General features: G+C 40.2%; 2 protein-coding genes across 4 annotated transcripts; both read left to right on the top strand.

The window, feature by feature from the left end:
• The first annotated feature begins 206 nt into the window (after positions 1 to 206).
• LOC132577187 (NADH dehydrogenase [ubiquinone] 1 subunit C1, mitochondrial-like) lies at positions 207 to 9,623 on the top strand. Of its 2 annotated transcripts, none has more exons than XM_060246762.1 (4): positions 207 to 308; positions 2,251 to 2,354; positions 6,011 to 6,096; positions 9,418 to 9,623. In XM_060246762.1, the coding sequence occupies exons 1-3, from the start codon at positions 248 to 250 to the stop codon at positions 6,077 to 6,079; spliced, it is 234 nt and encodes a 77-aa protein (XP_060102745.1). In that variant the 5' UTR covers positions 207 to 247; the 3' UTR covers positions 6,080 to 6,096; positions 9,418 to 9,623. The 2 variants fall into 2 exon arrangements, with proteins under 2 accessions (XP_060102745.1, XP_060102743.1); XM_060246760.1 differs by having other exon boundaries at positions 6,011 to 6,092.
• Positions 9,624 to 11,395: 1,772 nt separating this feature from the next.
• On the top strand, positions 11,396 to 25,064 carry LOC132577188 (protein MGARP-like). 2 transcript variants are annotated; one of them, XM_060246763.1, is made up of 4 exons: positions 11,396 to 11,779; positions 16,328 to 16,431; positions 17,087 to 17,192; positions 22,745 to 25,064. In XM_060246763.1, exons 1-4 carry the CDS (start codon positions 11,704 to 11,706, stop codon positions 22,987 to 22,989), a joined length of 531 nt encoding a protein of 176 aa, XP_060102746.1. In that variant the 5' UTR covers positions 11,396 to 11,703; the 3' UTR covers positions 22,990 to 25,064. The 2 variants fall into 2 exon arrangements, with proteins under 2 accessions (XP_060102746.1, XP_060102747.1); XM_060246764.1 differs by having other exon boundaries at positions 11,733 to 11,844.
• Positions 25,065 to 25,269: the final 205 nt, after the last annotated feature.

A 25,269-nucleotide genomic window follows, 5' to 3' on the forward strand; every position in this document is an offset into this window, starting at 1 on the left:
TCAGGGAGGAGGAGCTTAAAATCAATTTCAACGCTGTATACTGTAAGCATCTACAAAAACAGTAAAAAAAAAACACTTTACGGATTTCAAACTGATTTTAAGGCTGTAAACTTTCGGGACTAATAATTTAGTAGTGCCTGCTGCCGGATTGCTGATAGGTATTACTCGTCTCTCTTCCGTTCCCGCCCCTAAAGCTATTTGATTGGTCGCGCCATGGAAATTTCCTATACGGAGAGAGGAAACCGACATGGCGGCGCCCTTGCAAGCTTTGCAGAGGTTTCTCCGGCTTTCGGGGACCCCAACCCCCAGTAAGTGAGCTGTGCCGCCTTCATACCTTAACCTGACTAGAAAAGAAAAGGGTTACCACCCCGTGCAACCTTTCTTCTCTTTCTAGCGTTGCGTGTGAGGTTTTTATACGGCTCTCTTGCACGTGACCTTCAGATTCGGTCTTCATTTTCTGCCACAGCAGCGGCCCGTTTCTTTTGTTGATCCCGCTGTGATTACGGAGCCGATGGTTGTGGTGCAGCAGGCTGTAGGCGGGATATTGGCGAGGAAGCTTTGCTCTTGACTGAGCGCAGAATGTTGTGATAGCAGTTGAAAGGGCCTTCATGGATAGTGGTTTTCGCCTGCAGGTTTTCCAGCCAGGAGTATGGTCTGAAGATACAGGATATGGTGCGCGGAGATTAAACCGTTCAGAGTGGCTATGGTTACTTCTGGGATAGGAGACTGCTTGAGAGCCTTTGCATGCTACTTTGGGAGAAAGGCAAAGCACATGTAAAACTTCCATGAATTTTCATCCTGATAGTTGGGATGCAGGAACAAAGTATTCCTGGCATCTTCAGTTAAAAGAATTGGGTGATGTTCAAGATCTCCAACTGTGAAATTTGTTGCTAGTTGGAACAGTATTGACTATGGCAGACCAGTCGTATAGCTTATGTATATAGCTCTCCCCCCCCCCCCCCGCCCCAATTTCCTGGTCTGGCACACTGCTTAACATTCTCTGGGAAAAGAGATCATTGATGCTTCTTGCTGAATGTATTAGTCCAGGAGGGGAATTCTAGCAGGAGCTCCTTTGCAGATTGGCTACATCAGGGGATGTGGCCCAATCTTTCAAGAGCTTACAAAAAAGAGCCTTGCAAGCTCTTGGAGGATTGGCTACATCAGGGGTGTGTGGCCTAATATACAAAGAAGCTCCTGCTAGAATTCCACTGCTGATTTGTGCTGTTACATATACTGATATGCTTTTTTTCTCATATTAATACCCTTTTGTGATCTGGACCTTGAACAAAATTTTGGAAACAGTCATGGATTAATAGCAGAACATAGGCTTTTCCCATTTTGATTGATTTGCTGCTGCTTCTATTTTTTAAAAAGAGGGATTTCTAATGATAGGGCGGAAAAAGACAACTATACAGCTTTCTCTTCTTCTTTCCCCATGCCTGGATCTTGCCTCCTGTTTTCTTTTGAGACCATCCCACCCAGTCGATACTGTGTTCCTTTGACCCTTGATGGCAAGAGTCATACTTCCATTTATCTTTCATTTTAGGTTCTAGGAAAACTGAAGTTATCTGTTCCCTAAACAAACTGTCTGTGTTTACATACTATAAATGCAAAATGACCCTAAGTATTATAAATATTTTAAATGAATAAAATGTTTCTCTCTCCTTTTTTTAAAGCCTTGATACTGAATGTAATTAACACCTTAATATCAGATTGGTTTTCAAAACAGCCTTTATTGTTACTGTGGCTCATAACAGATTATCTCAACAGGCAAGTATAATAAAAGTCAGGATAAACTGGCTGGATTAGAGAGTGGGTGGAACATACTATTTTTGAATACGGCAAATATGGCATTTGTTGTCTTGCTTCCCACTAAATGAGGCACTCCTTTCTGTTTCCTCTGTCCCTCCCCTCTCAAAAACTGTTAAAAAAATAAAATCCCCTTTAAAAAGTCTTAGTACATACAATTAATTCAGTTGATTCTTAACACAAGAGAGTTTTTCCTATGGTGAGCAATGCTTTTACAAAGTACCAATTCATATAGCAATTGCTATGGCTATTCAGAATTATCATATTAACTTGCTATGTTAAATTTCTGCAGGTTTTCCCCCTTGCCTTTTAATGATTCCCAGTATTTCATGAGAACTCACTTTTCACTAGTGATTCCTAATCAATTCCAAGGATAGTAATCCTGAGATTCAAGCAAACCATTTCCTCACTTTAACACATTTGTGTGCTCCTTTATTCTAGCATTGTCTCGTTCTGCATTCACAGCAAGGAAGGATGATTCAAGAAATCCTGACTGGCTGAAAGTTGGTGTAACTGTTGGTTCCACAATAGCTATATGGGTTCTGGTAAGAATAATTTAAATAATTTATTTATTAACAGTGTTTCAGAAATGACTATTGCTTATTTAGTTACTTTCCTCAATTAAGGAAATGTGATATAGTATTCTTAGGTCAGTGGTTTCTCCAATCCTGAATCTCTGAGCACTCACAGCCCCATTTCTATAATGCAGCTTGCACATATGTATTTATGAGACTAGAAACATGTTATGAGATTCTGAAGTTAATTTTCTTGTTTTTGCTGCAGCATTTGAAACCAGAAGCCAAAAGACATTGATAATGATTTTAAATAATGATTGTATAGGTCCAGCTGCAAAGACATTAGGAAAGCCCTGCCACTGCCAAATGTATTGCTTTGATTCCATTGGACTGACATTAGCTATCTAAAGATAATTTGCCTTAGCCAGTTAAGGAAAGATGGTAACTGGCAAGAACCTTCACTGGTTGGATAGCTGTAATGAAGCTTAACAGCAGCTTTGGAAGAAAGGGGCATTTGGAAATGTTCACTTGAATTCAGTCTCTTGGTTAAAGCACTTTGTGGCACTTCATGATATCCAAACAGTAGGTGTTGCAGCTGCTGATCCCAGTTGTTAGGATAGTTTACTGAGCCCGCCTCGGTGGGGTAGGGCGGGATATAAATCGAATAAAAAATAAAATAAAAAATAAATAAAAATACTGCATAGGTTTTCAGCAGGTGGTTCAAGGTGCTATTGAACCTCTCATTTAGACTATCGACTTGTGGGTGCTAAGCAGCAGTGGTGAGGTGCTTGATCCCACAAGCCTGCAACAGTTCCTTCATTAACTGGGACATGAAGGTGATTCCCAAATCAGTGACCATGTCTTGCAGAAAACCTAGCCTGGTGAACACTGCCAGCAAAGCTTCAGCTATGGTTTTCAGTTTGATGTCCTTTAAAAGTATAGCTTCTGGAAACTTTGTAGCATTGTTCACAATGTTCAAGATATATTTATTCCTCTGCCTAGTTGCTCAGGAGATTGGGCCCATAATGCCCACTCTGATTTTGGAGAATGCCCCTGTCACAAGCAGTTGTAAGAGTCTCTTTGTTTTGTCATGTGCCTTGCTCACTAGCTGATATGCCTGGCAAGACTTGCAAAATGCCCGGATGGCTTTTCCCATACTGGGCCAATAGAATCTTGCTTGCAGCCTATCTCTGGTCTTGCTGATCCCTAGATGTCCAGATGTAGGTATCTCAAGAACCAGCTGTAAAAGCTGCAATCTGTATTTTCTGGGTATCACAAGCTGTTTGTGCTTCTCCCAGATAATAGCACATTTTTGCCTCATAGGCACTCTAAATGGTCTCTGGTCTAGGATCTTAAACTGCCAGGGATGTTCAGTGGTTGCTTCCTGAAAAGTTTAATCTTGGTTTTGTTCGGTGAGAAATTGTGCAGTATGTATATTTTGCAACAAACTGTTCAAATTCCTCTCACTGGGCTCTGCTTGTAATATCACTGCAGAGTTGCTATAATTGGTTTCCATAGCAACCACTTCTGGTTCAGGCCTAATCTGCTGCCCTGAAGCCTGACTCTGCTATAGGGTTACCAATCTCCAGTTGGGAACAGGGAATCCTGTGATTTGGAGACCCTCCCCCCACATCAGAAAGGGGTGAAGGAAGGGAAATGACTGCTGGGCACTCTGTTATACTCTAGGGGGACCAATAGGGTGTAATGGAGAATTGATCTGTTTGAGGCTCTGGGGGAGCTGTTTTTTGAGGTAGAGGTACAAAATTTTCAGCATAGTATCCAGTGCTTCTCCTCCAATTTTCAAAACCAGGGGGATCCAATTCTATGAGCCCCCAAAGAAGGTGCCCCTATCCGTCATTATTCCAAATGGAGGGAAGACATTTAATAGGTGTGCTGTCCCTTTAAATGTGATTGCTAGAACTCCCTTCAGAATTCAGTCGTGCTTGTCACACCCTTGCTGCCGGCTTCACTCCCAAAGTCTCCTGGCTCCACACCAAAAGTCCCTAGATATTTCTTGAGTTGGATCAGGCAGCCCTACTCTGGGATCTATTCCTGGTCACTACATTAGCTTGTGAGTCCAGTGTCATTCCCTAATAAAACTGGAATGCCCAGTGCTCCCCACACTCCCATGATCGTTTTGCCCTGGAAGTTGTTATATTTTATGGGAGTTCTGCCAAGCTTACCTCAAGCTCCGGGCCACTGATTCCCTTAATTCTGTATGTTCTTCCTGGTAAATATCATTCTTCATTTACTAAGGCTTTACTAAGGTGACTTTTGCCCATTTATTTATCCAGCCTATGAGTTCATTATTTATGTCTACAGACTCCAAATATTATCTGTTTAAATCTTCCTGCATCTTCCAAACTTGTAAGCCAACCTGGTCTCTCTGTTTGGGCTTCTTTTGGTACAGGGCTTGATGGCACAGGGTCTGTTTGCTTTTGTCCTTTTAACTATTTTGAAAGTCTTGGCTGAAGTTTGTTGTTTTCCTTTATCCAGCTTTGGACATTGAGCTTTCATGTATGCCTCTTCCTGGCAATTAAAACATATTATCCCTTCCTTTCTATTTGGCTCAGGAGTACTCTGCCTTGCAGGGTTGGTTTTAGATGGCTCATTTTTCTCTGAGGTGCCCTAAACTTTATTTTTCTTGATGGGGTGGGTGGGAAAAGAAATCTTCTCAAGTCCCCTTCTATCTCATCTAATAACGTGGCAGCTTCATCTACTATTTTAAACTTTTTCTCAGCCCAGGACCTGAGGGAAGGGTTAGGGTCTCCCTTTAACTTAAATGACAGAAAATGGCATTTGTGACACTTTTTAGAATTCAAAAGTAACAGGTTTATTTAACATTAAAGAGAAAAGATCAGGTGAAATCAGGGGCTGAAAATACTGAGAATTTGCACAGACTTTAGTTCTTATGTACAGGCTAATGAGAGTTTAATAAGCTTTTTTACCATTTCTTTAAACTTTATATTGAGATGCTTTTGTTCTTGGATTTTCCCAAACCTTCTACCACACATGCTTTCTTAGTATTCCTCTGCTTTGGTTTCCCAGATTGTTGGTACACCTTTTTCAGTCCCTAAACCCCTTCTCTTGAAATACCAGTTTTTGACTGACTCTTCATTTCTCTCTGAGCAGTTTTTATTCACACCAGACATGGATCTCTGTACTCTTCAGAGCTATTTTCCCTGTTCAACTGGGTAGAGAATCTTCTCTCCCTAGATCTTTCCCTTTCCCTTGGCGTGATTGGAAGTCTCTGTACACTTCCCAAACCTCCTAGCCACTTTCCCCTGTTTTCCTGTCTATGTTAAACTGCTCTCAGCTAAGACTGAAATTGAACTCTCTGTCAAGGCAGAATTCTGACTTTCTCCAGTCAAGGTACAAATTTGACTCACTCTTCTCAGCATCCAACTCTCTCAAGACTGTGTCTGCTCAGCCGATGTTGACCAACCAGATTGCTCTGAACAGCCTGTCACTCAAGGTTCTCTGGCTCTGTGAAGAGTTAACCCTTCACATACCTTTACTCTGTTTTTACAGCACTCTGAAGCTTTTTTAAAATACAATTCATCACACCCTCAAGCTACAATATTCTAGTGAATAAATAGAGATTAACTTTTAAATGTTGACTGTCCTGTCTTTAAATGTTGACCAGGTATGACTCATGCTTTAAAACTACATGTGTTAAATTTCAGCTCTTAAAACAACATAATGATGATATTAGAGAATATGAAAGGAGAAAAGCAGAGAGAGAGTGTTCGTAGTTGTCTTAAGATGGTGAGTATAAACATAATACTCTTGTGATTTGCCTTTTCTTAGGATCTGTGGAAAAACACCATTTTGGGCCTATGTTTGTCTGGGAGTGGTTGGAGGAGTCTCTCAAACTCTAGACAGGCTTTGGGCCTAGTCTCTTCCTCCTTCCCCCTCCCCTCCTGTCTGGGAACAGCAATTCTGAGGAGGCCTCCTAGAGTGACAGGAAGTCTGTCAGGCTGGTCTCCCAGAATGCTGCAAGCAGGAAAGCCAGTTGCTGGGCGGGAACTGGGTTTTATAGTAGAGGTTTTTGGAGGGAAACAGGCAGTTAAAAGTTGTCAGGGGAAGCTGACAGTCAGTTGAGTTTGATTTGAGTCTTGGTGACTGGTGAGTTGGTTCTGGATGGTATGGTCAGGGCCAGTTATATATTAGGGAAAGGAGCGTTTATCCCTACTTTCATTTATTACTTCTGTTCACCCTGTATTTAAAAATGCCTGTATATAGTTATAAATTTTAAATAAAAATTTTGTCTGTTTAAAAAGGTAGTCCCTCTGTACCACATAGGTTCCCCAACCGCCTTAGACCATGCTACTGCAAGAGGGGAGTCCAGGAATGGGGGAATGCATACAGTTGGCAAGGGTGCCAGTCCTCCAGGGGACTTCCAAAGAAGGACTTTTGTCTCTGTCATAACCAGGTGCTGGGTGGGCAGAGGACCTTGAGGCCAGGCCTCAGAACTGGCAAGGGGGATTGGGAGTCCTGCTCCTCTCGGTCAGAACCCCCTGAATTGAACAGGTGGTGGCAGCGTGCCCTAGTGGTGGGAAGAGGATAAGCTCCCTCCAGGGGTTGGCAACTCAAAAGGGAGTTGACGGGACCAGGTCTGAAGGCAGAATCGGACTGGTTCCGTCACAGGATCCATTACTTTCATTAGTGAACAGGAGCAGCCTAGGCGGTTACCTAAGGGGCCAGTGCAGAAGGAATGTCAACCAGCCCTTTCAGCCTATCCCTGCCTACCCCAGTATTGGGGTCTACCCTGGGAAGTACCCTGGCCCCTGTGGGTGGCCAGCAGGGAGATGCTTCCTCTTTCTCTCTCTCCATCAGGTCCAGCCATCTTCCTCAACTTAGCTGTGCCTCACCTGACTGTGATGGGGAAGGCAAGATGGTGGGTGGTGGCTTCCTTCCATGATGGAGCAAGTGAGAAGGGCAGGTGCTTCTGTATTCTGCCGCCAGGAGACAAGGAGGGTGGGCACTGTCTTTCCACCTCCCTATGTATGGGCAAGGGACACAGGTGCCATCTTATTACCCGGTTTGGGGGGGAGGCGGGTTTGGCATTGTCTTCCTGCATCCCTGTCATGTAGGGAAGGTGGCCGGGGCATTCTGACCTAGGGCCTCTAAAATCCTAGAACTCGTCGTTTTAGTAAAATATTAAATTTTATGTGTTGCCTTTAACTGTGGAAACCCATGGAAATTGTGGTTTTCACTTCAGGCTATTTTGTGTATGGTCTGGCTATCCAGTCTAATAGTATAAATTTCTATTTACATTTTTTAAAATGCACAAAAAACACCATATTGTCTTAATCTGCTTGTTACATTACTGTTTCTAATCAAGTAGTGTGTGATCTGTGAAAATTGCTTCAGGTTAACAGGAGCCTCCTCAATATCAGAGTCATCTGCTCCATATTCTTCTGTTCCTCATCTCCTCATCTCAGCCTTCCTCACTGCCACAGCATACATGGGTATTCCCTACATTACCCAAAGTTTTTAGGTCTGTGCAGATATTGCAGCCCTACATGCAAACTGGTTCATGTGTAGGGAAGGCAGTACAAGGATAGAAAATTCACGTGGTGCCTAGTTCACACATGGTGATCACATGTTTATGAGGTGCATTGTGGCGACAGCACATTTCTGATATGTGTGGTTGGTGTGAATGTAATGGCTGAAGAAGGCTGTCGTTCCCCATGGTTACAGCTGATAAGAAGAGAGGTAAAATAAAATTCCTACTGAGATGGATCGTCTTGTCTTCTGCTATCAGCTGCTATGTTGCTAGATGACATTGCATAGTGCTTAGAGTCAGGGGTGGAATTCTAGCAGGAGCTCCTTTGCATATTAGGCCACACACCCCTGATGTAGCCAATCTTCCCAAGAGTGTAAAGGGCTCTTATTCCAGGGCCTACTGTAAGCTCTTGGAGGATTGGCTACATCAGGGGTGTGTGGCCTAATATTCAAATGAGCTCCTGCTAGAATTCCACCCCTGCTTAGAGTACTGGTTTTAGACATATGGCTTGTGGATTGGAACTGGCTTTTATCCATTCTGCAAGCAACTGGTCATTACTTTTATTGCCAATGACGAGGCTGTGCATTCAGTCCTTGTATACCATCCCAGTGCTAATAAGTAATGGGCAGTGGAAGTGGGAGGGTGGGCATCAGGGAAATAAAGGAAATATGGTAAGTGTTAATGTTTAAATCATGTTTGTATTTTGAGTAAAAAATGCTATTAATTGGGTTTGCCTGTGTCCTTTTATAAAGTTTGGTAGCTGGAATTCCATTTTATGTTACACGTGACCTAGCACAACAAAGTGACATTTCTGTCAGATCTGGCCCTCATAACAAATGAGTTTGACACCTCTGAGAGACCAAAATTCAGGATCTGAGAGACCAAAATTCAAATCCTGCCTTGCCTGGAAGCTCATGGGAAGACCTTAGGCCAATTACATTCTCAGCCTAACCAGCATCACAGGGTTGTCAGGAGGATAAAATTTCAGAACAGAAAATGTTGTAAGTTGCCTTGGGTTCCTATTGAGAGAAAAATGGGGTATAAATATCTAAATAAATACTATAAGAGAAGGAGGCAAGACAGCTATGATAGTTGTCATCCCAGCTTTGGTGGTTGCAAACATTGATTTGTGGCAGTGCTTGCAGATACTGCAGATCTCTAGACTGCTAAAACTGATTTAATATTCACATGTTACAGTTCCCATACAGTATGCCTCCTGCCAAAACCAGGATTATTTATAGTAAATATTGCTCCTTGTTTCACAATTGGTTTACTTTTAAATGGAGTATTAATGATTTACTTTATCAGAATTTGAACATACAAAATATTAACTATTTGTAGTGTTCTATATCTCACTGATATGCCAAATACAAAATAAATAGTTAATGCTCTGTCAATTTTCATTGTCAAGAGATGTCTCAAGACTGTAGGCAAGCACTCCCTGCATCAGAGTCTTATCTTTTTGCTTGACTTTTGGGGAAGGAGTGGATATGATTTAGAAGAGTCTGTATTGTTAGCTGTTGTTTCATTGTGATTGCTGTTATTACAGTATGGTTTCATCTTTTAAAAAATCTTTTCTAGGTTGAAGGTGTGCTCCTAAGAATCTACGGCAGTTAATGCATACTGCACAAGGCGATTATTAATTTAAGATACGCATTAGTTATTGGATTTACTTCTAATTCATATTATCTTCCTGATATACAACTGTGACAAAAAGGGAAAGTGGCTGAAATAGTCATTTTATTTGATCATTTCCGAAGCTTACAAATAAAACATGTTACTCTTGAGACTTCTGTCTAATTTGATCTTTCTCTGCATAAAATAGTATCTAATTTGTATATGAAGCCCATTTGTTTAAGAGAGCAGTCCTCAATGAGATTCCCAAGGACATCACAGAGCCCACTGACACCTTTTCTGGCACCCACTATGTGTTTATAAAGTGGGTAGAGCCATGTGGGGCTTTTCCAAATAAAGCTTCTGACTGTCCGTTAGTGATTTGATTGGCTGTGCGGATTTTTGAAAACATTCCTTTGGCAGCAGTTGCCACCATTGCACAAGGATCTTGGCTGTGTGTCTGAAGATAAGCTGTGGTAGCCACTTTGTGGCTGGCTCCACCTTCTGTGGCAGCCATTATGTGGCTGCACCCAGCATGCAGTGTGCCCACAGGCTCAAGAAGGTTGGGGACCCTGGTTTAGGAGAATGGTTACACATATTTCTGATTAGTTGTTTGTTAATTATAGTCTTAATTGGTCATATGCAAATAAATAAAACTTGATGTTAAGGATGCTTCCGTTGTAAGTTGCATGGAGTCCTTATGAGGAAACATTGCTGCTGTTTTTATCCTCTTAAGAATGATAGGGACAAGCCTAATCAGTAAAAGCAGCAGCTAGAACTCCCATGTTTAATCATTGGTCAGCCCAAAGGCCCTTTTGAGTTCTTGTAAACTATAAGTGTGCTTTTTTATAGCAGCTAGCATAATATAGTACCATAAGTGAGATGCTTCTGTGGATTTTCCTCAAGAGATTTTAGAGTGTTCATTTTTCTTATTGGCTATCTATACTAGCAATATGTATTGCCTCTTGATCCTAGAACTGACTTTTTGTGATTTGATTATAGCACATTTTGTGACTCTTTTTTTCCAGCTTGGGAGAAATAGCTGTTGTACTATTACAAGCCAAACTTGCATTATACTGCAATGTACAGTTACCAACCTAGTTTTAATCTGTGCCTTGCTGCATTATGTCAGCAGTGCTTGCTGAACAAAGCTGCTTTTTTGCCAGTATAAACTAACAAGATTTGTGTCTGAGGTCAACCATAAATGATTTTATTTGTAATTCCATAGTATACCAGTTTGGCCCTAAGGCTGTTTACTGGAATGATCTACTGATTTCAGTTAAGAGTAAAATTTGAGTAAGCATGCTTAAGATTGGAGCCTAATGCTACCTGAGATGAACAACACTGTGAATAGAGCAGGCTTGTAAAGACCAGTTCAACCCAAAGAATGTTTTCCAGTTCAATGGGAGTTGATTTTTATTTCTTATGGAGCACTGATACGCTGTAATGGGCATTTGGAGGCAGGCTGGATAAACTACATTTCTGTGGACTTTAGCCAGAGCAGAGGCATGTAATGTCAGTCAAAACAGAGAGCTGTGCCTCTTTAGAACAGAATGCTGTGTGCATGAAACAACTACATTGGTTTGTGCTAGAGGGAAATCCCTGATAAAACCGGAAACATTGCATAATTCACTATCCCCCTCCATATTGTATAATGAGGTCTTTAAAAAACATGTTTTAAAGCTAAGTTGAGGATCAAATACAGTAGTGTCAATGTACCTAGCTAACAGATCGCTGTGGTAGGTTTCAGTAGCGCTCTGGTATTTGCAGCGTGCCCAGACACTTTGGGTTGCTCTGTAAATTCCGTGAACTGCAGCAACTGGATCTCAGCACGGCGTTGCAACTCGCCACCCCTGGCCTCGGCGGCATTTTGAGTCATGCGCCTCTTCAGGCGAGCGCTAGCCGCTGCACGCTTTCACCTTGGCTGGACGCCTCCAATTCCGCCGCGTCACGTCTCTGCCCTTCGGGGAACAGCCGACCTACACGGCGAGCAGATTTTTCACAGGGAGGGGGAAGGTGGGGCAAAACGGGCCACGGCAGAGGCAGATAACGATCTAAAATAAGCAGAAAGCAGGCCGGGCAGAGCCCGCGAAGAGCCTGGATTGGGCAAGCCTTGCTCAGTCCCCGCCTTGGTCCTCCTACTTGCGTGAAGCGCCTGGGACTGGCTGTCATTCTCTCCTTGGCTGGTAGCGGCTCGAGCCCTGGTGCGGTTGAACCCACGGTGGCGTCATTTCAGACCCCTTCCTCCCCACAATGCCTCTTTGTAGGGTCGCTTGGCAGACGTTAACCTCCCGCTTGGCCAGGACTGCGCCCCAACTTCGTGGACGCGGTGAGTGAGGGGGAACTTATTTTCGCGCCCAGCGGTGGGGTTAGGCGTGGGTGCTGCTGCGCCAGGTGAGCCGTCGGGGTCGGTGGCAGGACGAGCTGTTACGGGTGGCCGGCCAAGGGAAGGGCAGAGCCTGGAGCCGAACAAGGAGGGGGGCAGTGCCGAGGTGTTTGCCTTGGTCGCCGTGCACTGCCTGCGAGAGGAGACATGAAGGTCATAAAGCTTAAGCAATGGCATGAAACAGCCCAGCCCACGTAGGGCTCGTATGGGATCATTTGCATTCTCCCACTCCCCGTCCGCAATCTATTCCTAGTATATACAAGGCCCTGAAAATGAAGACTTAAACCCTTAAACCATACGCCTCGACGGGAAAAAACGAAACAGCCTACAGGGCTTCGGGTCCCTTTAGATTTTCTTCCTGGGTTGTTTGGAGACCCAGTGCACTGGAGAAGAAAATATGGGCCAATAATTGCAAAAACAAAACAAACAACCCCAGACAAGCCTCGTGTGGGCCCGATGAACCGTGCACACGCAGGCTGAGCAGCTGACACAAATTTATTCTGAAGGGTGAGAGAAACAAGAATGTGGAAATAAAGGGTGAGTGTTTGGGCTCATAAATAGAGCTGAGTTGGCACACCCGCAACTACCCAACATTGGATTCAGTGAAGAGAACTTGCTGATTGTATTCAGTGCTGACAGGTTGCATTTATTCGAGCACATTCTCCATTCGGAACAATGGAGTGGGTTTTTTTGTTGGGGAGGAGGCTGCCTGAAGCCTAAAAGGCTGGGTTCTGTCCTTGACATATTTATGGCAGCCTCTGCCTTTATCTCTGGTGACATAACTTGGGTAGAGGGTAGCCTTGCCTATTAGTTTACTGCCAGTGGATGTTGTTGTGATGGCTGTTCGCATAGATGCAATTTGAAAAGGGATTAGACAGGTTCCTGGAGTCTATTAATGGTTGCTAGCCATGGTGATTACAGGCAATAGATGCAGTTAATCTCTAAATTTTGGTGCTAGGAATCTCTCCAGTGGGGATCCAAAGTAGCCCACAGCATCATTGTCTCCTCCCCTTTTTTCTGAGGTAGGTCAGGCTGAGAGATAGTGATTGGTCCAAGGTTCCATGCCAGACTAGGGATTCAAATCTGGGTTTCCCAGATCTTAGCCTGACATGCTAAGACTAAGTTACACTATGCAAAATAATTAATCTCTAAATCTTGAGGTCAAACATTAAATATGTGACAAAATAATATTCCCATATTTATTGATTTATTTATTTTGTGTTGTTTATAGTCTGTCTTTCTCACATGGATTACAAAATAATGAATCAGTACAATCAACAAAATGGGATATTCAATAGCTAATACAATAGGACATTAGAAAACTGGAACCACCCGAAGAACAGGTGCATAGCTAAAGTATTAACATGACACATCAAGCAGTACAGAAATTAAATAATAGGATCCTATTTATAATTCCCTTTATATAGCAGTGAAGGCCACAGGTTCTAGTTATTTATCTCAGTAAGCTTATGAAACCATTTTGTTCTCTGCAGCCTTATTACATGGGCAGAAAAGCCCTCTTGAACAGTTCAGTTTGGCATAGTTTGCAGAAAGCCAGGAGAGTGGGAGCTCTCCTGACCTATTCCAGCAGGCCATTGCACAAGGTGGGAGCCACTCAGCCACAGTGGAGAATGGATGTGTATGGGCAGTTGTTGATTTTGCCCATTTGCAGGTAGGCACCACAGAAACCCCTGCTGACATGAGTGGAGCTATCATTTTGTTGAAAGGAAAATAGAAAGGAAGATGTAAGACAATCCCACTTTTTTAAAAGTTACAATTTACTAAAATTATCGTACACCACTATAACTTTTTTTGTGAATTTAAGATGCCCCTTTCTTTTATTTGATGGCACTTGTGAGGGGGAATCCTAGTCTTCTTTTCAGGTAAATAGAGCATTTTGTTATTATATTTAGATTGCCAACCAAATAGTATAGATATATAATCTCATGGAGAAACCCGCTCCCCAGCTAACAATCCTTGATTCTGAAAAATTCTTGGAACTTCAACACTGTTGTTGTAAACAGAGTTAGTCTATTCTAAGCATGGGTTTAGCAGAATATAACTCTGTAAATGATGGCAACTGTATGTGTTTTTAATTGCTTAGTGTCTTTACATGGATAACAGAATGTTAAATGAAAAAAATTCTTAATTTTCCAATTGCTTCCCTCAGCAGATATGCATTCTGTAGTACAAAAGGCATGTGATATGAGCTGCTAGGCCAGAGTTTTTGAATTATGCTCCTGGGTAGTACAAAGGCATTCTGAAATTGCAAACATATGTTTTGTTAGTTTCTATAAAATTAAACAAATAATGAAACTTACTTAAACAATCTGTGAATTGGAATGTTAGATCAGTGATTTCAGTCATTCTACTACACTACAATTAAAATCTTCTGTAGTGTCTAGATTTCATGCTGTGTCTAAGCTTAGATAAAACATTAGGCTGCTTGCTACAAAGTAATGCAAATAATAACAACTCTGTGCCATAAAGTAACAAGGTAGATAGCCATCTGACAGCAATGCTGATTCTGAGATTAGGCAGATCATGAGAAGAAGGGCAAGAAGGGTTGCATCAGTTCTTAGTTCTTGCAGTCCCCTCTTACACACCCAGGGAAATACTGATTGCCACTTTGAGGTCAGTCAGAAATTTTTCTCCAGGCCAGTCTGGCAGGGAATCCTGGAGGTTTTTGTCAACTTCTGGGTGTGGAGCAGGGGTCACTGGGAATGGTGAGGGGGGGAGGTATTTGTGAATTACCTGTATTGTGCGGGGGGTTAGACTAGATGACCCTGGAGATCCCTTACAATTCTGTGATTCTATGAAAATATATATCTACTCAAGGATAAGCTTATGTAACCATCCTGCCCTCAAAGCAGCAAGAAAATGATAGACTTAAATATGTATGCGTTAAATATGCATGACCAAGAGTCTCTTAATTCTAAAATGAAAGATGCCTTAAAGATGTTCCTCTTTTAGATTGTTGTATTGGTTGTGATTCCCTAACAGGTGATATTCTGCACTGGACTAGAATTTCCCTCTGGGATTAATATTCCCAATGCATGGCAATGTTTATGGTTTTTATTGTGGCAGTGAAGATGCTAGAACAGTGAACACATTTTAAGTTGGTAACAAATGTAGTTTATTTTTAAAAACCCCATATTCACATATTGCAATCAGAGTTCCCTCTAAGCTGAGTTAGCGTGAGCTAGCTCACAGATTTTTAGCCTCCAGCGCAAAGATTTTTGTTTTAACTCAGGATGACCCCAGAGCACAATAATTTATGCAGTAGCTCTTTAATGCCAGTAGCTCACAAAGTAGAATTTTTGCTCACAGAACTCCGCAGTTTAGAAGGCAATACTGATTGCAATCTACCCATACAAGAATTATTGACATGTTATTCTAGCGCAAGGGTGGCCAAATTTGCTTAACATAAGGGCCACATAGAATAAATGTTAGATGTTTGAGAGCCACAAGATATGAACATCAGATGTTTGAGGGAAGGAAGGAGATGGGGGAGAGAGATAGAAAGAAAGCAACTTTAAATGTATTCCCCAAGCTGCCAGCTTGCTTGGCTTGCAAAAGTGATTTCAAGAGACAAATGTATTCTCCACGCCAGCCAGTATGGGCTTCAAGAGCCACACAATATGAATGAAAGAGCCACATGTGGCCCCTGAGCCACAGTTTGACCACCCCTAGCATATCAACTATGTATTATATGAGTAAAGTTTCCAACCTTATGCTAGTTAAATAAGGCCTATACTGTCCTCAACCCTATGTTGGCAGAACATCTTTGCCTACAGGACCTGCAGAATTATAACGTCCCACAGGGCCCTGATGTTAATAGGCATAAAACAGTGTTGGCTCTGCCACTAGGCAAACTATCAATTGCTTAAGGTGCCAGCCTTCTGGGGACACTGAATTGGTTGCCCCCCACATGACTCAGTTACATTATCAATGCAGAGGGGGGGGGGCACCAGAAGTTAGTCTTGCCTAGGGAGTCAGACGGCTTAGGGCCGGCCCTGCATAAAGCAAGTCGAAGCCAGGGCTGAAAAAGGCCTGGTTCTGCTTGATGACAGCTGAAAGTTCTTTGGGCCAGGGTTCTCATGTTCACCCTGCCATCTACTTGAGCATGGACCTGTCCTGTACATGTACATTTTCTAGATACTACTGTGAAACTATGTGAAGGGTGTATAAGCACCACCTATTATTAGAAACCCAGTGACTGCCAATCATGCTTCCAGCTACAGCTTTAAATGCATAAAATAGGCTGTAGTCTGCAGCCAAGTGCTTTGTTATAATTGCATTTGCTTTGATCCCTTCAACAGGGAATCTTACTTGGAGGTTATGCAACAAGCAGTATCAGGTTTGTAATACCCACTGAACGAAATAAAGAAACAGACTGAAAAAGCCAGATTGATACCTGGAGAGAGTATCAAGTTGCAGCATTTTGACTGTATTGAGTTCATTTCTTAGAATGATGTTTGGTTTTTTTAGTACCTTTCCGCCAGATGTCATCTGGAAGTGTTCCTGGATCTTCTGGGGAGAATTTGATTTACGGGCTGTTTGTTGTTGGTGCTGCTGGTGCAGGTATTTTTTATGTGAGTTGCTGATTTACTTTTCACATATTTTTATACTTTCCATGAGCCTTTAAGTTATATCAACAGTACTCTCTATGAATATTTTATTGTAATGTTAGGTTTTTCTTTTAACTTCTTATAGGTTCAAACATGGAGATGATGGCAATGAGCATACTTTGTTCTGATAGTCTTTTTAAAATATTTGATCTACATCAGGGGTGTCAGCCTGGCCCACAGGCCTGATCTGGCCCCCAGGGGGCTTCTGTTCAGCCCGCTACGGTCTGCTTCCTTCTCTTCTCCTTCTTCTGTCATCACCATTTTTGTTTTTCTCCATGGAAATGAGGCAGCTTTGCAAAGCAGCCTTTTCTCGCTCTTTCTTTTTCCCCAGAAAAAGCCCAACAGGAACTCATTTGCATATTAAGTCACACCCCCTGAGATCACTATTGTTTTGCACAAGGCTTTTTTTTTTTTGTAGAATCAACTCAAGCTACTATAGGTTGATTATGTACTGCCTCAGCACTTTTTAGTGGAGAGGCAAACTTTATTTATTGAACTATTTATGAAATCATTGTACATCCACAGCAATACTTTGGTGTAAGGGATTTGTATGTGAGGGACTTGTTAGATCGCAGCCTGAGTTCATGGAGGTGAATGTTGCTATATAATCTATTTTTAGGCTTACAAAGTGATCCTTTCAGATCATGCCAGGTACAATGAACGTATTGAACAAATTCAACAAAGAAATACAGAAGAATGGAAACCAAGGCCCTGGCCCCCTCCGTGTAAGTTCAGTATTTATTAATTTCTGTGTGTGTGCTGTTAATCTTCAGAGCCATATAAAAATAGAAAGTCAATATTTTAAATTGCAATAGTTAATCCAAAAAAAGGGAGGAATAATATCCAACTGCCTATCCAATGGATTTTTCATGAAACTTTTAAAGGGTTACACAGGGTCGCCAATGCCAACTATAGGTTAAGAAATTCCTGGAAGTTTAGGGGAGGTGCCTGGTTTGTGATGGGGAGGGATCTTAGCAGGGATGTGATGCCACAGAATCCACCTGCTGCTGTTTCCTCCATAGGAACGGATCTCTGTAGTCTGATCAGTTGAAATTTCAGGAGATCTCCAGGTCCTGCTTGGAGATTGACAACTCTAGGGCCACACACAATGAAATTCTGGCTAAGTGTTTTGGAAAAGACAGTAGTTCTTATGAAGATGAGCTATGAAGATATTTAGACAGGATATATTTTTTCTTGTTTCCCAAGATCTTCTTTTGATTCTATGGTAAATGCAGCAATTAGCTCACTTAATTTTTTAAAAATCCATTGGACTTAAAGACAATAATAATAGATTTACAAATTACAAAACAGTATGATGAATGATTTATTAAACATGCCTAAATACATAATGCAACCAAAATCAGTTTGTGCTTTCTGTAGAAGAAGATTATAGTTCCACTCAGTCAGCATTTTCATTGCCAAGACTCTGACAGAAAACACAAACTGTGCTCTGTGGAGCTATTTGGGGGGAGTACATTCCACATCGATATTCATTGGCTTGTTTACTACTGCTTAGAGCAGAACTGATTTTTCAGAAGCCCCCCACAAATGCCTCTCTTTCACTAGATAAAGTTGTCTTAATATTTTAAATTTATACAAATGCTAGCTACTGGGAAGTTACAAAGAAGGTATATAGGTAGTACTCTGTTTGAACTATATGTGACCCAGCTTCCTATCATGACTGATGGAGTTCAGCTTCACAACATGAAGAAAAAGTGTATCTGAATATATACAGAAATAGTAGCTTTATCACAGCCTTAAACATATTGAAGGATATCTCTGTACCCATTCAGAGACACTTTTTCTTCATATGTTGTGAAGCTGAACTTAATACATTTAATAAATTATCAGTCTTAAGAATGTTTAAATTTATGAACTTGGATGAATAGCCAATGTTTCTGTGTTGTGATTATATTCACTACTATTTTAAAGGGGGAAAGAATGACGATACATTATGGTTTTCTGCAGATTCTCATTTAAATTGATGTATCACTAAAACGGATTCATAGGGTAACAGTTTTGCTTCCATTAAACTGCTGGAGATAAGTTTTTCAATTAAAAATTGGTAGTTTAATCTTCTGAAATGTAAAGCTTTATTTGATTTTAAATTGCTGCTTTAAATATTTGAGTTTAATTACACTATCTTCATTCCTCTCTAATGTTTCCAGCTGTAGTCCCAACAGCACTTGAACACAGTCACAATGAACTGTGCCCTATGCCAGGGGTGACTGACGGTAGCTCTCCAGATGTTTTTACCTACAACTCCCATCAGCCCCAGCCAGCATGGCCAATGGCTGGGGCTGATGGGAGTTGTAGGCAAAAAACATCTGGAGAGCTACCATTGGCCACCCCTGCCCTATGCAATTGTTTGAAAGTACTTGAGTTGGAAAGGCAGGGTAAAAATGAAATAAATTGATTCAGGGCTTATACCTTGTTTCTTGAAAACATGTAATTTATCATGATGGTTCGTTTTGTGTGTGTGTGCAATCCTAAACAGTTACATCCTTCTAAATCCATTGAAGTTAAAGGGCTTAGAAGGGTGTAACTGTCAAAAATATTACTGTAATCTTACAGATGTTATTTGTACTTGATTCCTATTGAAGTCAGAGTACACCTGCAGTCTTCAGATTAGCTAGTTTACTTCCTTGGAACTAAGCTCCACTGGATTTAGTGGAATTCACAAATAAACAAGTTTAGTTTCAAGTCATGTTGATTCCAATGGAATGTAGTAAAAGCTAACTTTTGGGCTGAGCCCAGTCACTTTAAGTTACTATATAGCTCTCTTACTCTTCATGTTTTATGTTGTTAGTATTTCTTTTGTCTCCTTTCCTAAAAGCAATAAAATGCAAAATATCTTTTTTGTATTTTCCCTGTTTCATATTTTCTTCCCTTCTGTTTACAGTTCTGTGAAATAATACTTCTGGGCATGGTGTATTATTAATTCCAATGTTACCTACTATTTTTTTCTCCTCCTGTCTTTCTGTCCTTTTCCCCATGTGGTGTTTTTTGAGAAGAGAACTGGGTTATGGTTTTCCTTGGGCCATTTTCCAGAAATGACCTTGTTCTACCTAATCTGTGTTGCTCAGATCCTTTAAAGGTGAAACTTACTCAGAAAAAGAAAATAAGAATTTCCATTGACTCCTTAAACTATTCCATATTTCAGATTATTTTAAAATCTGGAAAATTTATTAGATTCAGTTGCAATATTTTATTAATATACTTTTTGGGTTTAAGACTAAGATGTTTTAACTATACATCCTGACAGTACTATAGAGCAGTAATATAGTGTTGCAGCCTAAATAGTTCATACTAGCCTGAGCTCGTCAGTGCTTAGAAGCTAAGCTGAGTCATCATTAGTACTTAGATGGGAGACCATCAAGGAAAACCAGGTGTTGCTATGGAGATAAAGGCAATGGCAAACCACCTCTGATCATCTCTTGACTTGTAAACTCCATGAGGAGACAGTTGTTTGCAACGTGATGGCACTTTATTATTATAAGAATGTAACAAACATTTTTTCAAGAACACTGATCCTACAGGTATTCTTGTGAAGGAGCCTGGGTTTGCAGCCATCTAAAATAACATTTAGTTTATGCAATTTTAAAAATCCCATCATCATTCATCTAAGGAGCTCAGAATGGGCTACATGGATCTCCTGCCCACTGGCTCATCTTCACAACAACCCTATCAGGTAGACTAGACAGAGAGATTAACTGGCCAGGTCATACACTAAGTTTCATGGCAAGTTGTGATTTGAACCCCAGACTCTTCAGTACTAATCCATGCTCCAAGGCTGCATGTCAGCATTACAAAGTCATTGTGTTTGATGGAGAACAACATGAGAACTTTACATCACACATACAATGGGAGTTTTGTGCCTCCCAGATGCACACTGATTCTGTTCTGTTTGTGACTAAAGCAGACCACGAGAAGTGGCTTTAGCCTCTCCCCACTGCTGTTTTTGTAAACCACCCCATGGAGTCCTTGTTGGCTCTGTAGCAAAACTTACATGTAGCCATGTTAAACTCTTGCAAAACTTACATGCAGCCATTTAAGTAACTTGATTTTTACAACAGAGTCAATAGCAGCTCCATGGGCTGCAAAAAGAACAGGTGCAAAAACAGCAGGGGGTATGCACCTATGGCACAACACTCCCTTCACACATGTGATGTAAAGACTTTGCGTTGTTTCCCAACAAACATAAGGATTTTGTAATATGCAGGTGAAGCCTGATCTCTACACTATGAACATGACAGATAGAGGGGGGGAATAGCTTAAATGTCAATGGAAACACCAAGTAAAATTTGAATATATTGTTTATCATAAATGTTAATTACATAATTTTCAGAATAATTAGTTTTTATTATCTTCTGAGTGATTTCATGTCATTCCACTTTACATTCTCTTGTTTCTGGTTTCCTTTTTTTCTGTCTTAATCATTCTTGCATTGGAAAGGTTGCATTTAATCTTTCTAATTGTTCCTCTGCTTTTACACTTTCAGAATAAAGTACAAGGAAAATCTCTTTCCACACACAAGGAATCATTTTTAAAAGGCAGTCCATCATTATGTACCTTGCAGCCAAACTTGAGAAAAATCATCTGTGTGGGGGATATTTTTATCCCAACAATTTTATATTTGCAAGCCTAAGAGATAGCACTATTTAAAGCATCCTGCAGAAGATAACGTGGCATTCGTAAGGCACTGGCTGTTTTGAATGAATGCACTCATAATTTGACTATCCAATAAAGCATACTGTACACTGATCTTGCTTGTCAATCTCTTCTTTGTCTGAACAGCTTCTCTTGAGAGTGACACAGTCAGGCATTGTGGCCTCAGATTTACAAGTATGCAGGCTGGACTTTTTTAAAACAGCCAGCTGTATCTGCTCAAATGTTAAGAACAAATTGCTGTAGTGGTGCACAAGATTATTAATTTATATAAGCCAAAACAACAATAATGCCCCTTCTTTTCATTGTTTAAAACTGATGATATTTAAAACTTCCTTAAAACTTAATGTTTGAAACTTCCTTGTACAAACTATTATATTTGGAAGCCTAGTTTGCATGCTAAGAATGTTGAGTTAGTAACAATTTTTGAGGATAGGGGTCATTCTATAATCTGACAGTGTCTCTTTGTGTGTATTGTTTGTTTGTATTGCATATGAATCACAAATTCCTTTCCTGCTTTCTTTGTCACCTGGGTAGGTTCTCTGAATGAATGTCAACTAACAAAGTTTGTGCTGCACTGTTTCATCTCTATGGTGTAGTGCCTGCTCTGTTAAATTTTCATTTGCATGTCTTCTTATCTAGAATATTTAAAATCCTTATCTGAAAATGTTTTTTCTCATTTAGAGGCTGAAGTATTACATACATTTCAGTGGGCTTCACTGTTTCCTGCAAAATGACACATGCAATCACATTTCACCAATTGGTTAGCTTTTGGTTAGCTGGATAGAAGAATTCCATTCTGCTTCAGAGTCTCTGTCCTGAAGATGGACAGTTGATTTAGCTGAAGATGAATTTTTTGAGTCTGTTGAACCTGAATTGGTTAGCTTTTAATGTATTGTAACCACATTCACTTCAAAGAAAGAGAATGTTACATGTGCATGATTCTATCCTCTGGTGGAGTGAATGGAGACTTCCTTGCATGCATAGGAGCTCAGGATGTAAAATGGTGCTTGTACAAGCAGGAATATTTTCTTGATCCAGCTGATAATGTGGCTTGTTAGTCCCAAATACCTACAACCATTTTAATATACAAATGTATAGTGTGATGCTGTGCCACACAGAGGCTTCTGATCATGGCATCAATGCCTGTTGACACTGATTTTATAAAAGAATTACAATAGGAATATGAACTGAGTGTTTTCAATGTTTTCAATCTCCATCTCTTCTTTTTAATTATCTGTATGTGTTATCTTCTAACAGTGCAATCCTAAACCTTGCTACATCCTTCTAAGTCCATTGAGTTTAGTGGATTTTGAAGAGTTAACTCTGCTTAGGAATGTTCTGTGGATTTTGCTTCCTTAAATCACATCCAGTAATACAGCATGGTTTCTGCTTATTGTGTTAAGTACTTTCATAGTAATGTTTTGCTTCAAGCCACATGTTCATTCCATTATGGTGATTTAGTAACAAATTAGTTTTGTAAGAGTCTGACATAGGTCTGACTAGTAGTCATCTTAAAATAGCTATGGCCAGTTGCATCTGCCATCTTTATTTGTTCTCACTGCACTGCATGCCATGCTTCATAATTTCTCTGTTGTATTAAATGAAGCCTTAGAAAGTGATGAAACTGAAACAAAAGAAGTTACTGATATAAAGGAAGAGGCAAAAGATGCAGCTGCAGAAGAGACTGCAGGAGTAATTGCTGATGAACCTCAAGTCCAGAGTGAAGAACATGCAGAATCTACAGAATCGGAAAAGGGAGAAGAATCACCTGTTGAGGAGGCAGCCTCTGGTGTGCCAGGAGGAGAGCAGGATGTTTCTGCCAACTCAGAGGCAACCCAAGATCAAGGTTAATGTTAATGGAATTTCTGCTAACAGTTTTGTCTCCTACCACAGGAAGCATGACTCTGCTCCCAGTAGAATGCACAATATTCCAAATGGAATCAAGTCGCATGATAAAAGTTTAATTTTCATTAAAACGCTCTTGAGATTTCACTTCAGCAGTAGTGATAGCACTTCTTCATCTCCTAGAGTTCCTATCACCTATGCAGGAGAGCGTTTATATTTGTCCAGAAGAAAAAGCAAGTATTGTATAAGTGAACCAGCCCCCACAAATGAATTATACTATTCCCCCAGCATGGAAGACAGCTAAAATAATATTTCAGTTCACCAGAAACAGAGCTGCTAAAAAATCTGTAGTGTGTGGCTGCATGTCCCCCTCCCTCACCTTTCTGAAGGGGAAAAAAATCCCCTCATTTGGCATTCACATTTATTTTGTGGATGAAGAAGAGGAGTAACATTTTTTAAAAAACAAAATATATATCTTCAAAATGTATCATTCAGTTTCTTTCAGACTACCTATTACCCAATACATGCTTTGGAAATGGATGTGGAAATAGTTTGAGACAGCTCACCCCCAGAAAAAAAATAGAAAAAGCCACGTCAAATTAATCTTAGTGGCTGTAATCCAGCAAGTGACTAAATGTAAACACAGCTTAATCTATATTATATTGTTTGCTAAGGGTCATCCTCTGGTTAGGTTTTTCATCTTCCATTACTGACTGTGGAAGTTGGCACTTTATAGCAGTCAATTATCAACAATGTTTTTTCAAGATTAAGCTAATAAATAAGCAAAACCTAGATCTTCTACTTTATTAAGAAGTCCCCAGCATGTTACTCTCTGATCTGTAATCTAAATTCTTTTTGATATTAAGTAAACTGCAACATAAATTGATTTCCTAGTACCTGCAACATTTCATTTTAAAAGATATTACCTTCATGCACTTTCCAAGAAAAGTATCACTTGCCTACTTTTATTTTAAGCTTTAATAAAATATTTCCAATCAGGTGTTTTCTTTTTTGCTTTCTGTATTGATGTCTACTGACTCCCCCCCCCCCCCCGCGCGCAGAAGGCTTAGAAGTATTGTGAAGAGAAAATAAGGCTTTTGATTCATGACATAATTTTTATTCAAAACAAAGGGCTTGGAAAGGTTTTTTTTTAATAAAACAAAACTAAATTTACAGGCACTATTTTTTTTTAATAAAACCCCAAGTTACTCCTTCAACAGTTGAAATTTGAAACAGTTGTTTCAGATAAGAGTTTCATTGAATTTAGAATCTCAGGAAAAGTTTTGTCATAGTCATGGTACTTGAAATACTGATAACTGAAGATGCCCAAGATGGAAATTGGTTCCTTATTAAAAACGTGGATTCTGTCATTGCCTTTTCCTTTCTCCATGAAAACTTCAGTGTTCACACAAAGCTCCTAGACAAACAAAGTCTTCCTACTTAATGCAGTCTCCTGAGATAGTTTTCTGTACACAATAGGAATTGTACACAGTGCTGTCTCAGATGCTATGGTGAGTAGGGAATGAGGAAATCCTTGGGAACTTGAGCTTTTATGTGTACAAATAACTGCTGAATCAGGATTTTCATCTTGTTTGGGCTTTTGTATTAAAGTAATACAACTAAAATGTCAGTGTAAATTGTAGTGCCTATTGTAGTGCTTAAAATACACTTGCTAGCATAAACATTGGTTGTGTTTGTAACACTGCTAATGTATAAGGATGAAATTATCAGATTGTAAACTTTTTTCCACACATGAGCTATTCCCATAAATTCAAAAATGTTATTTTAGTAAATTTGATAGAAATAAATTTGTTTTATTCCCTATGCAGTTAAATACAGGTAGTCACTTAAGTACTTCTTAGCTTATCTTAAGAGGGGTTGAATATTAATTTAAGTGTGTATAGCTGGAACAACAGTGTGTTAACCCAGTAAATATTGCACTGAAATATTTTATAGGAATGGAACTGAAGATTCCTATTCTAATTGCAGCAATGGAATAATTATTTTTGCATACATAGAAATGGAACTGATTAGTTTCTTGCCTACCTCTTACTAAATAAAGGGTCTTATTTTAGAGCCTGTGTTTTGGTGAAACCTGTAATTTTCTGAAACTTATTGTGTATTAACAATTTTTTTCTTTGAAAAGTTACCTGTGAAAAGGTGGAGAAATAATATTCTAGTGTGATGACTTGTGGTCAAATTTCTCAGACTTACAAAGTTATGCATGTGGATTAGCATTCCACATATATTTGGAGATGTATGCTTTTTTCCTATTTTCTCACATAG

The sequence above is a fragment of the Heteronotia binoei genome, chromosome 9, assembly GCF_032191835.1.
Source record: "Heteronotia binoei isolate CCM8104 ecotype False Entrance Well chromosome 9, APGP_CSIRO_Hbin_v1, whole genome shotgun sequence".
In the NCBI taxonomy this organism is placed as follows: domain Eukaryota; kingdom Metazoa; phylum Chordata; class Lepidosauria; order Squamata; family Gekkonidae; genus Heteronotia; species Heteronotia binoei.

What these genes read in the sequence shown, in the direction of transcription:
- LOC132577187 (XM_060246762.1), top strand. Translation starts at nt 248, where the DNA reads ATGGCGGCGCCCTTGCAAGCTTTGCAGAGGTTTCTCCGGCTTTCGGGG. An exon ending in TTCGGGGACCCCAACCCCCA is followed by an intron (nt 309 to 2,250) that starts GTAAGTGAGCTG and finishes CCTTTATTCTAG; the next exon opens with CATTGTCTCGTTCTGCATTC. An exon ending in CAATAGCTATATGGGTTCTG is followed by an intron (nt 2,355 to 6,010) that starts GTAAGAATAATT and finishes GTTAAATTTCAG; the next exon opens with CTCTTAAAACAACATAATGA.
- LOC132577188 (XM_060246763.1), top strand. Translation starts at nt 11,704, where the DNA reads ATGCCTCTTTGTAGGGTCGCTTGGCAGACGTTAACCTCCCGCTTGGCC. An exon ending in GCCCCAACTTCGTGGACGCG is followed by an intron (nt 11,780 to 16,327) that starts GTGAGTGAGGGG and finishes TGGTTTTTTTAG; the next exon opens with TACCTTTCCGCCAGATGTCA. An exon ending in CTGGTGCAGGTATTTTTTAT is followed by an intron (nt 16,432 to 17,086) that starts GTGAGTTGCTGA and finishes ATCTATTTTTAG; the next exon opens with GCTTACAAAGTGATCCTTTC.